Genomic DNA, 14,504 nt, shown 5'->3' on the forward strand with positions numbered 1-14,504 from the left:
CCCCCTCCCCTCCTCCTGCTCATGCAACCAGACAAATCTGCAGCTCGTTTTGCTTTTTATTACCACGCAGTAACACACGCTACAGCTGCTGACTACCTACGACAGGGAACGCACGCACACGGGCACGGAAAGGAAAGAATAAATTAAAGCAAAACCGTAACAAAAGGGAAAAGGGAAAGGGGGGGAAAAAAAAGAACAAAACGACGGAGAAAAGGGGAAAAAAGAACGAGAAACGGAAAATGAAAGTGGGGGGGAAAAAAAAGGGGGCTGTGTACATTGAGCTTCTAGGTAGGACGGTTTGTGTTTGATCTCACGGCTGACGGACGCTTCCAGCGCGGAGGGGGGTGCGCGGGCGCGTCCCGGGGCCGCGGGTGCCCCGGAGCCTCCTCCTGCTGCCGGGCTCGGCGGGAGCGTCCCGGGAAGCGGCGCCGCGGGCCGCGGCGGGGGGGGACGGGGTTGCGGGGCCCCGCTCGGGCCGGGCGGCCCCGCAGGAAAAGCGGCGGCGGGCGGCGGCGGCGGCTGCTCTCAGAGTCCGGTGGGTGCTGCCGCCTGTGTCCCCCCTTCCTCCCCCGGGTTCCTCTCCATGGTGGCTGCACCAGGAGCCTGTCCTTGCCTTAGTCGTTGGAGGTGACGTCGATGTCTTCTCCGCTCGACTGCTTGGTGGCGAGGCGCCATCGGTTGATGTGATGGGACCCTTTCTTCTTCTGATCCGAGTCGGGACCTTCCTCCTCCAGCTTCTGCCGTTTGTATTTCGTCCGCCTGTTCTGGAACCACACTTTCACCTGAAGGGAGAGAGAAAACGGGTGTTCGTGGGGGGACCCGGCACAGCCAGCCCCGGGGAGGGACGGTGCCGCAATGAGGCAGCGAGCTCGGCTCTCCTTGGAGATCAGCGAAAGAGGAGTCCCTGTCCCTGCGGGAGCGCTCGCACGGCCACTCTGCCCTGCCTCTGTTTCCCCTCTGTTTGTGGGACAAACACTGCGGGGTGCTGCTGCCTCCCAGCTTCTCCCTGCTGCACATCCCGACCTCGGAGGAACCCCAGGCAGGTGGGAGACACTCAGTCGCCCCTCAGCCACGGGGTCGGTGGGCACTCAGGACTCTGCTGGCGGCATCGCAACCCGGCGCCCATCACCGTGGTGTCTGGGAGCAGCGAAACCCCTCCCCTCCCCTTTTCAGCTGATGTCAGGAGGCCGTGGGCACGGCTGCTGTGGCTCCAGACACCACGTGGGATGACACACAGAGCCGTCCCCACACCTCCAGCAAGGACCAGTGTCCCGGATCCATGCTGGGCTGGGTACAGGTAGCTAATTATAGACTCTAATGAGGGTACAGGTAGCTAATTATAGACTCTAATGACAATTACAGGTAATTAATTCAGCACACTGAGATTTCGGGTAAACCTTTTCCACCACGATGGTGATCAAGCACTGTCCCAGGAGGCAGCAGGGAGATATCCTTGGAGATAACCCCCCCCCGCCCCTTGTCTGCCCGAGGCCCCCAGCATCCTGCCCTGACCCCACACACCAGAAACACGGCCATGGGGGGCACTTTGGGATGCTGAGAGCACCCATGCTGCTGGTGAGGCAGGGTGCTGTGCAGCCGGGGATGCAGGGTGCTGCCCCTGGGGGACACGGGATGCTGCAGCTGGGGATGTGGGATGTTGCAGGCAGCAGGGTGGGACGCTGCACCTCGGGGTGCTGCAGGTAGCAAGGCAGGGTGCTGCAGCCGAGGGTGGGGGGTGCTGCAGGCAGCGGTGCGGGATCCTGCACCCAGGGATGCGGGATGCCGCAGGTAGGGATGCAGGATGCTGCAGCTGGGATGCAGAGTGCTGCAGACACGGTGTGGGCTGCTGCAGGCAGTGGTGCAGGGTGCTGCTCGGCTTCCCCGGGGCCACAGGACACCGAGAGCCGCCGCGGTCCCGGGCCGGGCTGAAGCATTTCCCCTGCGTCTCGGTACCCGCGGTCCCTCCAGCAGCCGCCGCTCCTCTTCCCCGGGACCCTCACTCTCTTTCCTCCTTCTCCTGCAGCATTAATTGCAGGTGGCCTTTGCTTTCTGCCCCGGAGCCCCTCGCGGCGGGGCTTGGGCCGGCGGTCACAGCTCGCTGCCTTGCCCGGCTGAGCCAAAACCCTCCCCGCAGCTGCCGCAGGACGAGCCCGTGACTTTTAAGGCAGCTCTCGGCCTATTGAAACAAGCTGCTTTATGGCCCCGGTAAGATGTTCTAACCCACCCCCGCCCTGGACTCAAACCATTTGCTTTCCTAGCTTTGGGGCATTTCTGGAACAATACGGAGCTGGCGCCTTTCATTCAACGACTGCAAAGCACTTTGCAAACTTTAATTAAAGCTCTCAGCCCTCTGGGAGCAGGGAAGTTGCCTTATCCCTAAATTATAGAAGGGGAAACTAAGGCATAAAGCAATTAAGATGCTTGAGTGAGGCTCTGTGGAAATCAGGGGTGGGTGTGAAGCGGCTCCCGCGCGTAAAGCCGTTCCTCCGCAGCTCCCTTCAGCTCGGAGAAACCCATCCTGGCGTGCTGGCTGCGGCGGGACGAGGCTCCCCGGGCTTCCCGAAGCTCTGGCTGAGGGAAGGGGGATGCTCCCAGGAGGGACGGGCTCCGAGGTACCGCGTCCCTCCCTCCACCGGGTCAGAAGCCACAATGAGAGGAGTGTGAGAACCTCACAGTGGGCAACTGGGGGATAAGCTGCCCCCTACGATGCCTCATCCTGACTCCAAGAGTAATTGGTTTAAACCCCCAAGCCCGGGGTTTTATCCCTTCCCAAACCCTCGCCGCATTAACCGTTGTCATGCCGGGTGTTTGTGCATCCGAGTAGTGGGATGCTCTCAGGGTCCCTGGCCTGTCCCCCAGCATCACCACCATCCCCGTGGTCCTAATGTGGGATGGGGACGGGCCCTGGAGGCTCCTGCATCCCAATGCTGCTTCTGTACACAGCTCCTGTACCCTGGGAAATCCCACTCTGCTCCGGGGATACCGGCAGACCCCAAAGAACCCGCTCAGCGCAGAGGGTGACGTTGCCACCACCATGCTGGAGACCCTTCAAATCCCTCGGCTTCATGTGCTGCACCCAAACCCTGAGGAAGGCTTAGAGAGCATGGGATGGGGCTGGGTGGTGCCTGAGAGGGACCAGCCCCTCCATCACCCAGGGCCAGACAGGATGACACCGCTTTTGCCGTGCTGTCACCCGACCCTGCCACCACTTCGAAGGGCACTGAAGCTCCCCAGGCATCAGCCCTGCACCCTCATCTCCACCTGCACTCCCAGCTGGCACTTTTCTTCTAAAAACACCCCATAACTGTTAAAAGCTTGTTTTCAGGAACAGTACTCAGACAGGAGGACCACTGCCAGCCCCGGGCTTTGCAGTGCAGCTGCTATCTGGGACGTGCATCTTTCTCCTTCCCTGACTCCCAGGCATCTGCTTGGTTAATTATTACCACACTGGCAGCTGCTACGATGCCCAACCAGCCTTGACCCACGGCCAGGGCTGCTGTGCTCCATCCCTGCACCCTGACACCAGGAGGAGATGCTGGGATATACAGATATTTATGGGTGCCTCCATAATCACCCCAAACTCCCTGCTGGCTGGAGCCAGGGTGAGGCCCCGGCTTTGAGAAGGCAGGTTTGAGTCTCCACAAGGGATTAGAACCATTTGTGCCAGGAAAGGAGAAACTCTGCCTGACCAGCCAGGCCATGTTGTGCCAAGTGAACTCAGGGAAGTTATTGCTCAGCCCAGCACCTTCCCCTGGGAGGAGATGAAGTGACCCAATGCCAACAGCAACGGGCACAGCGATGTGACCTCTGGTGATGCCCAGCCCAGCATGACAGTCATGGTACCCCCAGCTCCTCCCTGGCACCCAGCACATGCATCCCACACCCAGCACACCAGTACCCTCGTGGCACACGGACAACCAAACACACACCATGTCCCCCACACATCATCCCATTGTGCACAAACACCCACTCCTCTTGCTCAGGCCACTCCACATCCCCTGACACATTCTCCACCCTCATGCCACTTACAGAGCGCTTGCATTTGCTTTAGGACCATGAACTGGTGCTGGATTTTATCCCATTCCCTTTTTGTTGTTGTTATTGTTGGGCCTGTCCCAGACTAAAACAGCTTGTTGGCAGAAGAAAGGATGAGAAGGGGTTAAACACTTCCACCTTTCCCCACCCTGTATCCCAAGGCATTTCCTGGTGCTGGGCAGGTCCTTGTACCCTTTTCACCTTTTTCACCTTACCCCTGGACTGCTCCAGGTGTTGCTCCCCAGCTGGGCAGTGGGTACAGCCCAAAGGGCAAAGCTCTTTTTTCCTCCAAGGGAAAAAGCAGATGGGAAATAGGACCAGGCACGGCCATAAGCAGCAGCCCCTTGCCAGGGCAGCCAAAGCCCCTGGGAAATTATCAAACCCACCCACCCGTGAGTCTGGAGCTGGGGGTGGGTATGTGCTGTGGGTGAAAACACACTGGTGTCACCCAGCATCACCCTGGGGCTGAGGGCGACAGAGGAGAGAGGTGTTTTTCTAGGGGAGCTTTGTGTGCCTGCGGGGTTTGTCACTGTATGTATAATTATAACTATGCTAATTATTATGAAGTAATAATGCTATTACTATTCTGACAATGCTGCCTGCTTTTGGCAGGGCCACAGGCCAGCCTGGCTCTCCCACCCAGCCAGCCCAACGCCTCAATGCCCATCCCATGCCTCATCCCTCTGCACATCGAGGTTGTTTCTCTCCAGGTCATGAGAAGAAGAGTGGTTTTTGTTTTAAAACACGATTCTATTCCCAAAGCCGCAAAACTGAACGGGAAAGAGCCTTCCCCAGCACCCCATCACACCGCTGCCCCCTTCCCCTGCAGCTGCGGGCAGGATGCAACCTTTGGCTGATGAATTGCCCCGCGCCGAGCGGCTGCAGCAGCTCTCCCAAACCCGTGGAGACACCGCGCTGCAAACCACGCTGCAGCGCACAAAACCCCCAACAACTCGAAATCTCTGTTGCCTCCTTCCATCTCCAAACGTCCAAAAGCGTTTAGGGACCGACGCCTCTGCTCTTTCCCCGATTGCACGATGGCGTTTTGGCTCGGGGCGATGATGTAAAACCCGCTGGACCGCCTGAGCTCCCCCCCCCGGGCATCCCGCAGCTGCCCTTTCAGCCCGGACAAGTTGCTGTTTGTTTTTTGATCTTTTGAGGGTTGTTGGGGTTTTTTTCGTTTGTATTCTTTTGAGGTTTTGGTGGTTTCTTTCCCCCTCTTTTAACATCTTTTTCAGTCCGGAGCGGTGACAGCAGCAGCGAGGATGGGACCCGAGCCGGGCTGCCCGCTCCTGTCGTGCCCTGCGAGCCACGGGGCAGGAGGGGTCGGGATTGCAGCAGCAGCAGGATACAAACGGCTTCTGGATTTTGTGCGCTCGGTCCATCCTCCTCGATATCTGCACCTGTACTTCCCTCTCACCAAGATGTATTTGAAGGTTTTTGCACGGCAGAGCCTCGGCAAGGATGAGCCGGGCGGGTACCGGGAATGCTCCCGGCTCCAGTTTTATTTCCCAATTAAAGGATAAAAAACTAACTTAAATCCTAATATAGGCCAAAGTGCCTGAGCCAGAATTCAGAGGAAACTTTCTCCGTGGATTCAGTTACCGAATGCGATGGGAAATAGCATCCCTTCGCCCGGAGGATTTGGGAATAGCTGCTCACCAGGACACCGGGCTCAGACACGCACAGAGATGCTCGGCCCCGGCTCCCCAGCTTTCCCCCAGCACCGAATGCTTTTTCCTTTCATCCCTACGGTCTTCCTGGGCCTCGGAATTTCCAAACACCCGGGAAACGTCTTGTCTAAAAATCAGGAAGCCGCAGCTGCCATAAACACCCTTCATCAGGCACCCATCTCTGCACCCATCTCTGCATCCATCCAACTCGGGCACCGCGCTGTTTGTGCACAGCACCAAAGCCACGGGGCAGCGAGGCTCTGGGAAAGGTCTCATCCTGCTCCTCCTTTTTTTTTTCAATGGGATTTTAAAAACTGTATCTTACTCTTAAGATAAAGCAACCCAAAAAGCAATAAATAAGAGCAGAAAACTGCCCCGGCGAGTGGCACGACACAAGAGCTGCATCCCCAAGCTCCAGCCCTGCTGGGCATCACCGTGACAACTAAACGCTGTGGCAAAAATAACCGAAAGCAATCCCAAAGCCACGCTGAGCCCGTGTGAAGCCGCAAGGTTCGGCCACAAGATTCCACGTGGGATTCTCGGGCGAAACAAACCCCGGTGCGATATTTGAAGAGCGCAGCCTGAGCTGTGCGGGTTCGGCAGCGGCTCTGCCGCCCGACGCTGAGCTGCTCCCGCCGGCGAACGGAGAGGAGGACGGAGGGATGGAGGGCTGGGGGGTGGGACAGGGGATACCTGGGTCTCGGAGAGGCTGAGGCTGCTGGCCAACTGCTTGCGCTCGGCTCCCACCACGTAGTGGTTCTTCTCGAAGGCCCTCTCGAGCCGCAGGAGCTGCGACGGCGAGAAGGCGGTGCGGATGCGCTTGGGCTTGCGGGCGAAGGGGCCGTGGAGGAGCAGACTCTCCTGGGACACTTCGCTCCCTGCGGGCAGAGAGACGGGTCAGGGACCCACGCCAGCACCCACACTGTGGGACTGAGGGGTGTTGGGGAGACCTTGTCACAACAGAGAAAGGGGTATCGGGCACTTTGCTCTGCCCGGGATAGCGCGTTTGTGTGGTGCTGGGGCCGTGCTCCCTCCGGTAGTGGAGCTGGACACGAGGGCAACGGGAGGTGAAGGAAAGGAGAGAAAGAGAAAGAAGGAGATTAATGGGAAGAGTGGGAATAAGAGGGGAAAAAAGAGACGGAGAAGGGGGGAGGTAGAGGAAAAAAAACCCTCGCAGATAAAAAGAAGATTAAAAAAGAGGAGAAAGAGAGAGGCGGCTTAAGGAAGCGACCGGGGAAATAAGACAGAAAAGGAAACAAGAGCAAGAAAGAAAGGAAAAGAAGGACAAGAAGGAAAAGAGTGAAAGAGGAGAGAATGAGAAAGCAAGAAGGAAAAAGAAGAAAAGTGGGAAAGCAAGAAAGAAAAAGGAAAGATCGAAACTAAAGAGAGAAATAAAAGAAAGAAACGAAAGAAAGAGGAAAAAAAGAAAATAAAGGGATGTCAGGGACGCGGAGAGCCCGAGGTGTTGGAGGAAAGGGCAGGGGGAGGGCGGGCGGGCAGGGGCGGGCAGGGGGCCCCGGGGCGGCCGCGGCTGCGGCTGGGAGCGGGGCCGGGAGCGCAGCGCAACCCCGGCTGCGGCCGCTCCCGGGACGGGACGGAACACGAGCCCGGGGCCGCTCGGGGTGGCGGAGGCACGACCAGAGCCGTGTCCCGGCGGGTCGGTGCCCCCGGGCGTAGCCGGCAGCGGCCACAACTCCCGGAGGAGCCGCCGGAGCCCGGCGAAGGGGTTGGTGAGGAGCAGATAAGTCGCATCTGCGCTGCTCCAGGCCCCAGGACCCTCGGGCATGGCGGCGGGGACAGCCCGGGGACGGGGATGGAGGAATGGAGAGAGACGGAGAGGAGAGGAGAGGAGAGGAGAGGAGAGGAGAGGAGAGGAGAGGAGAGGAGAGGAGAGGAGAGGAGAGGAGAGGAGAGGAGAGGAGGAAAGGAATTTAGAAAAGATAAAAGAGATAAAGACAGTGAGTCCGGGGGGAAAAAAGTGAAGAAAGAAGAAAAAAGAAGAGAGAAAATGGATGGAGAAAAGCTGTAGAGCCAAACAAGATCCCGCTGTGCAGCCGCGATCCCCCGCAATCTTTTCCTTCGTTCCCAAGCAGGAGAAATCCAAACTCCCGGCTCCGCCAGCCGCGGGGCCGCGCAGAGAGGCGGCGATTGGCGGCCGGGACCCCGCTGCGGGGCTGCCTCGGGACCCCCCACCCGCCCGCACGTCCCCGGGCCCGGCCTCGGCAGCGCGGCAGCCGCCCGCCGGCTCCGGGACCGCACCGGCACCGGGGGTGCAAGCCGAGGAGCACCGGGCTGGGCAAACGCGCTCCGGTAACGGGCGTGCGAAGGCGCCGGGTGCGGAAACCCCCGCAGCACCGGTTGTGCGTTCAGGCACCGCAGCAACAGGTTCTACCTCGGGCTCCCCGGTACCGGGCCCCGCAGCGGGGGCCGCGGCCGCCCGGTCCCGCCTGCCCCGGCGCAGTCCCCGCTCCGCGCCTCTCCGCGCTTCTCCGCGCCCCATCCGCGCCCCGGGAGGCCCAAGGAGCCGGTGGGCGATGCTCGCAGCTCACCTTGGAAGCGGTGGCCGAAGAAGCGGTTCCGCAGCACCCAGGGGTAGAAGTTGAGCGGGTCGCGGTGTTGCGGCCCGAAGAAAGAATGAGGGTGCGGTAACCCTGAACCTCCCAACTGATGAGGCCCCACGGGCAGCGCCGGGTGCCCCACGGCCTCGGGGAAGACGAGCTCGGCGCTGCCGTAGAGGGCCCGGCCGGCGGCGGCAGCCCCCTGGAAGCCGCCGGGGGCGAATGCGGCGGCGGCGTCGGTGGCCGCGGGCCCGGGGTAGCCGAGGGCAGCGGGGCGCGGGGGGTCCTCGGGGCTGAGGTGGGTGTCTTTGCCCACCAAGGACTCGATGGTGAAGCAGCGCTTCGCAGACGGTTGGAACATGGTTTGAACCGGGAAACCGGGGAGGGAGGGAGGGGAAAGCGGGGGGGGGGGGGGATGGGGGGGTGGGGGGGGGGCGGCCCGGAGCGGGGCTGTTCCTGCGGGTACGCGCGTGTGTGTGTGTGTGTGCGTGTGCAAGAAACCTCCCCCTGGGCAGCGCACACACACACACACACACCCCACACACACACACCCGCCCCGCCGCCCACCCGCGGGCGCCCACGCAAGCCGTGAGCCCCGGGCAGCCGGTACAAATACGGCCGGTACCTGGCGGGGCCCGGAGGAGGGGGCGGCCTCACCTGCCCTGGGCAGGGGGCGGGATGCTGGGGAGTGGGCAGAGGGAGGCGGGGAGGGGGGACACGGGGATGTCAGGGGCGGGTGGGGGGGATGGAGGAGGTGGAGGGGGCAGAGGAGGGGGAGGTAAGGAGGAGGAGGAGGGGGCACTGGGGGAAGCAAAGAACGCCCGAAACACTGGACGGGAGCCGCTCCCGCCGGCGCGCTGCGAAGTTGTGGGAGAGGGGCTCCGGCTGCGGGGTGGGCTTGTCCTTCTTCTCCTTTAAAAAAACAAACCACACATCTAAATAAAGAAATAATTCTCTTTTTTATATTAAAAAATCCTCCTTTCCCCCTATTTTTAAAACGTCTCTTTTTCCCCCGCTTGTTTTCGTCTCTTTTGTTTCTTTTTTTTTTTCCTCCTTTATTTTCGTTTTTCAAATAATAATCATTAAAATAACCGCAGCTCCGGGGGAGCTACCGGCCGAGTGGGAGAGAGGGAAGGAGGGAGGAGAGGTGAAGCCCTCCCCCGCGCTCCACCTCCCGCGCAAGCTCCGCTCCCCTCCGCGTAACCCCCGCTCTGAAGGCAGGACCTTTCCCTCCCCGCTCCTTCCCACGGCTCCGATCCTGCGCTGGTAATAAGAAAGAATTAACCCCCCCCCACACACACACACTAACTGGCGATTTTGGCCGTTTTTCCCCAGCGCGGGGGTTTGCGCGGGGCGCGCAGCTCCCGCACGGGCCGATCCCGAGTTCACTCCGCAGTTTGGCTTTGCTCGGGGCTGCGTTGGGCCGCGGAGGCGGAGGGGGGGGGAGGACGACGACAGCCCTCCCCTCAGCACAAAGCGGGTTGAAAGTCTATTTTCCACTTGGCTGGACTGAAATACTCCGCGCGGGCACCCGCGGATCCTTCCCCCCGCAGACAGGAGACCGCTGCGCACCCGCGGGCTTTCCGCGGACACTCTCCATTAAGAGGCTGTGGGGGAGAAGCACGGGGGGGAGGGGGGCGCAGAAAAAGACATGATGCCCCCCCACGAAACGAAAGCTTAAAAATTAAGCGAGTGCATCCCCAAAGAGCCTTTGAATCTGAATTTCTATTATCATTTATAATGTTACTTTTACTTAACAACAGTTTTAATTTTTACCGTTTACTTCTTGCTATTTATGGTGATTTTATCGACTTTTCTCTTTTTTGTCGTTGGTTTGATTTGGGTTTTTTTTAGTGTTTGTTTGTTTTTATTTTAATTTCTGAAAGAGAGAGAGGGGGGAGAAAAAAAAAATCTACATTGAAGTGATAGAATTGTATCTAAAAATGGAAATAAACACCCTGGGCTGGGTCAGGCGGTTGGTAGAAAGGGCAGCCGGGTGCGGAGCGGGACGCACCCGCGGAGGGAAAGGGAAGGAGAAGGGAAAGGGGATGCGGGGACAGCCGCGAGAGCCGTGCGCGGCTCCGCACCGCCGCTGCCATTGCACTGAAATCCATTTCATACAAGTGGATACCGTTTAATTCCGCCGCATTGAATTATTAGGGGTTATTTTCTGGCTGTTTTCCCTCCCCGCCGGGGCTGGGGCTGGGGGGAGGGTGTGAGGTCCCCCCGCGTCTGCTGTCCCGCAGCTCTCACTGCCATGGGCCGCGGGCAGACCCGCGGAGCCCTGCGCGGGGCCGGGATTTCGTTCCGTGCGGATCTCGCCGTGGTTCAGCATCTTCTGCCGGAGGAAAGAGGCAAAAAAAGCCGTCCGAGCTCTTCATGGCCGGCAGCATCTCCCCTCCCGCCCCGACTCCGCAGGAGCCTTTTTGGGGGGCAGCTGCTTTGGTTTGGGGGATAAATCGCCCTTTCGGATGTTAGAAATCTTTAAACTTGATTTTTTTCCCCCCTCCTAGTTTCTTCTCTGTTTGCCCCAGTGTTTTCCAGGCCGGGCTCGGTGGCCAGCTCGGACTCCCTGGGTGCTCCCAAGGGAGCCGGGGAGCTGTAACTCTGAAACCGGGCAAAAACTCCATCTTTATCTTCTTTTCCATCCCCCTGCGGCTGCCGGGCCTGCTCCCACCTCCAGGATAATTCAGGCCGCATCTTTATCCCGCACGGGAATAAAACGCGGATCCCCCCATTTGGTGCCTCCGGTCTCCGATGTCCCCCTCCCCAAAAAAAAACCCCCTTTATCCCGCATGTTGTCGGGAGGAGGAGGTGGCGGGGGAGCAGCCTGTCTTCCCATTTCTGCCCAGGAGAAAGGAGCTCCGGGTGGAAGAGAAAGACGTTTTCCTTTTTAACGAAAGAGCGGCAGCGAGTGTCGGCGCCGGGAAGAGCCGCGGCCGGCGGCGGGGGGCGGGAGGGCAAGGACGGGCAGGGGGGGCCGCGCAGGGGTTGGGGGGTGCCGGTGGGGGAAAGGATGGGGAGGTCTGACCCTCCTTAAAAATATAACACGGGGGATTTTCCAAGGAGCAAACGAAAGAGGAATGAAGGAGAGGGAGAGGGGGACTGGATGGATACTAAAAATTGGTTTTGGGGACAGGGGTAGAGAGGCAACTCCGGGGATATTTGGGGGGTGGGTCTGTCCTTATCCCTCTGCACCCCCCATCGCCTCCCACTCCTGCCTGGCTCACATCCCTGCCCGCACCCTCCGTCCCTCGGCAGCAGGGACTTGAGTGCAGGCAGGCGAGAGGTGAGCAGGGCTGGGGGATGGCGGAGGATGGGGCGGCGGGTCCATGCGCTGTCCCTCCGCTCCCCCCGGCCCTGTCCATCCCTCTCCCGCCTGGCTCAGAGCCCTCCCGCACCCCGGGGGCTCGGGCAGCGGGAGCGGGGCCGGAGCCGGGGCCGGGCCGGGCGCTGCCGCAGGTGCGGGTCGGTCCCCCCACCGTCTCTCGTTAATCTGTAACACATCGGCCTCCAGCATCAAAGGGCAGAATGTGGAAAATCAGGCCCCGGGCCTCGGAGCGTGGCCACGGGCGCAGCTTGCCGGGATGTTTAAAACTTGACCAGACTTCAAAGTGCGGGATCATTTCCTCCTCACCTCTCTCACCTCCTCTTCCCATGGGCACAGCTCCTCACCCTGCCTGGGTTTATTCTCTTCTGCCTTCAAGTGCAGCCTCAAAGGGAAGAAGGGAGGAATGGTGCTGTCTTTTGGGTTGGGAGGTAGGGGAAGGCTAAAAAGCTCTGTCCAGGGCTGCTCTCCCCCTCCTGCTTCTTTGGCTTTTACTTTTTTGATTTCATTTGATTCAGGGATGTGAGGGGTGAGAATAAACTGACCCCACATAATTCACCTCACCTTCCTCAGTCTCCCTTTGTTAAGGTGGTTTTGTCAGCTGGTCCATCGATAGTGAGTGGGATAGAGGGGGGGACAGAAGGAGGAGTGGATGCTGGGATGGATGGATGGATGGATGGATGGATGGATGGATGGATGGAAGAAGATGACATGGGAAAGGTGGCAATGGTGGTAGACATGTACCCTGACACAGATGGATACATTGCTTTAACTTGTGGAGTAAGACTGATACTGAGAGAGGATCCCACCACTGAGTGTGGGGATGAGAAGCCACACAAATCACATAGCTGTGGACTGGAAGAGATCAGTCCAGCAAGAGAAGATGCTGCTGAGTCCTCATCCACAGACACAATGGCCACACTGGCTTCTCCAGAGGGCTGCATCCACCCTCACCCGTCTGACATGACTGCTAAGCTTGCACAGAATCCCTGCACAGATGCAAGCTCTGGTCCTGCTGGGCTTCACACACTCTGGGGAGAGATCTGGAAGGCCATTCAGTGTGGCTTTGGTTGCAGACACAGCTCAGGAATGGGACTTTTGCACTTGCAAAGCAAATAAGATTTTGCAACCGGCTTCTTGTCAATGCTGAAACCCCCAAGTGCTGCAAGGATCATCTCCAAGCCTTGGAACATCTCAAGATGACCACTCAGATGCCTGTAGCCCTGACAGAGCATTTCAGAAAGCTGCTGGTGGTGGCAATGCTTGTCCCAGCACTGAGGGTGCACCTGCAGCTGGGACAGATCGCTCTGGTTGTTGCTGCTTGGTGAGGTGGTCCCATGGGACCATGGTTTGGGGGAAAAGCCATTGCAACTCGTTAGTTGGAAGCGATGAGCAGGGGTTGGGCACTTGGAGACACTTCCCCTGACCTTGTGCCTGACCTTGGGGACACCATGTCCTCTCTTTGCCCACGGGCTGAGAGGGGCAATGAGCCAGTTCACCCATGCCAGGGCCCATGGAGGGCAGCAGCACTGAAACATGTGGGGTTTTGGGCAGCATCTGCTCTTTCCTTTGAAATGACTTGTCAGAGCAGTGCTGATGCCATGGGGACCCCCTGCACACATGGCTCCATGGTGGCATTGCCTGCCATGGCACGGGATGGAATTCTCCCCAGGGACTTGCTGGGGTTACAGTGTCATGGACATGAAGGTCCCTGAGCCCTTCTCCATAGCAGGGACCTTCATCCTGGTCCCCAGGGTGGCAGCAGCAGTGGGTGCACGGCATCACCATGCCCCAGCCAGGAGTTGACCTCTTCCTCACCCTTCATAGCATCCTTTACACCTCTGTGGAATGCTGTGGCCAGGAGTTCTGTGCTTTAACACCACGATTCCTGAAGATGTTTTTGAGGTTTGTACCACTGATAGCATGAAGAAATGTTCAGCCATCCCTCCCCACTGCTTCTGGGGGTGAAAACTGGTCTCCAAGCAAATGTCCCACCCACCACGTGCCTCCCTCCAGGGCAATTGTCAGATGTTGCCTTTAGAAATGCTTTTCCATGCATGGCAGGGTCATCTTTGAAGCAAACACATCTTCCTAGGAGAGCTCAGGAAGTTTCAACCCAGGAAATGATCCCTCCAGCCTCGGGGAGGGTTTGGGTGCTCCCTCAGATGGCATCAGAGCGTGACCCCCACATTGGACCCCCCTGGGCTTGTGTCGGCTCTGCTCCAGTAGCGAAGGAAACAAGATCCTCTGTAAGATTGCACCACTGCAGGGTCATAGAAAGCACAGGGAGAGGTGCTGTCCCTGCTCAGACGTTGGGAGAGTTCCTCCTCCAAACCCCACAGGGACCACGCAGCGTTATATTAAGGGAGATTGTCAGACTTGGCTCCCCTTCACCTCCACAACATACCATGAAATGGCATCAAGACGTGTATCAGCCACGTACATATGTTGCTTATAGAAGCCAAACTTCTGAACACAATGAAACTGCTGCTCAGAAGCTTTCCTGCCTCGGAGAGCATCAGTGTTGGAAGCACCTAGCCGTCTCGTATGGAAACACTCAGGGTTGCTTTTCATATGGCACCCAGGAAAACAAATCTATGAATCATCCAGAGCCCCCCTCTCAGTGTTCCCAGACCTGGGCTGCGAGGGCAGGGAGCTGGGGATGCCTCAGTTAGAGCCAGACTTGGGGTGAAACCATCCCCATCCCATCTAGGTGCTGGTGCAGGGGGATGCTGGTGCTCATGGGGTGCTGCTGGGTGGGCTGGGTGTTGGTGAGTCTCTCCCTCTGAATCAACCAATCTCCTCCTGCTTTGCTTTGGAAGTGGTCACAGGGAGACCCTGGCTGATTCATGTATTTATCTTCCCCGATGCCAGATGAAAGGCAACCCTGGGTGTTTCCATACGAGGCTG

At 58.9% G+C, this 14,504-nt stretch overlaps 1 protein-coding gene across 1 annotated transcript; it reads right to left on the reverse strand.

Moving 5' to 3' along the window:
• Positions 1-614: 614 nt before the first annotated feature.
• Positions 615-8,627, reverse strand: LOC133625212 (homeobox protein EMX1-like). The gene is made up of 3 exons (XM_061993918.1): positions 8,258-8,627; positions 6,402-6,586; positions 615-782 (listed from the first exon to the last, which is right to left on the reverse strand). The coding sequence occupies exons 1-3, from the start codon at positions 8,625-8,627 to the stop codon at positions 615-617; spliced, it is 723 nt and encodes a 240-aa protein (XP_061849902.1).
• Between the last annotated feature and the right edge of the window lie 5,877 nt (positions 8,628-14,504).

This window comes from Colius striatus, chromosome 3, assembly GCF_028858725.1.
Source record: "Colius striatus isolate bColStr4 chromosome 3, bColStr4.1.hap1, whole genome shotgun sequence".
Classification (NCBI taxonomy): domain Eukaryota; kingdom Metazoa; phylum Chordata; class Aves; order Coliiformes; family Coliidae; genus Colius; species Colius striatus.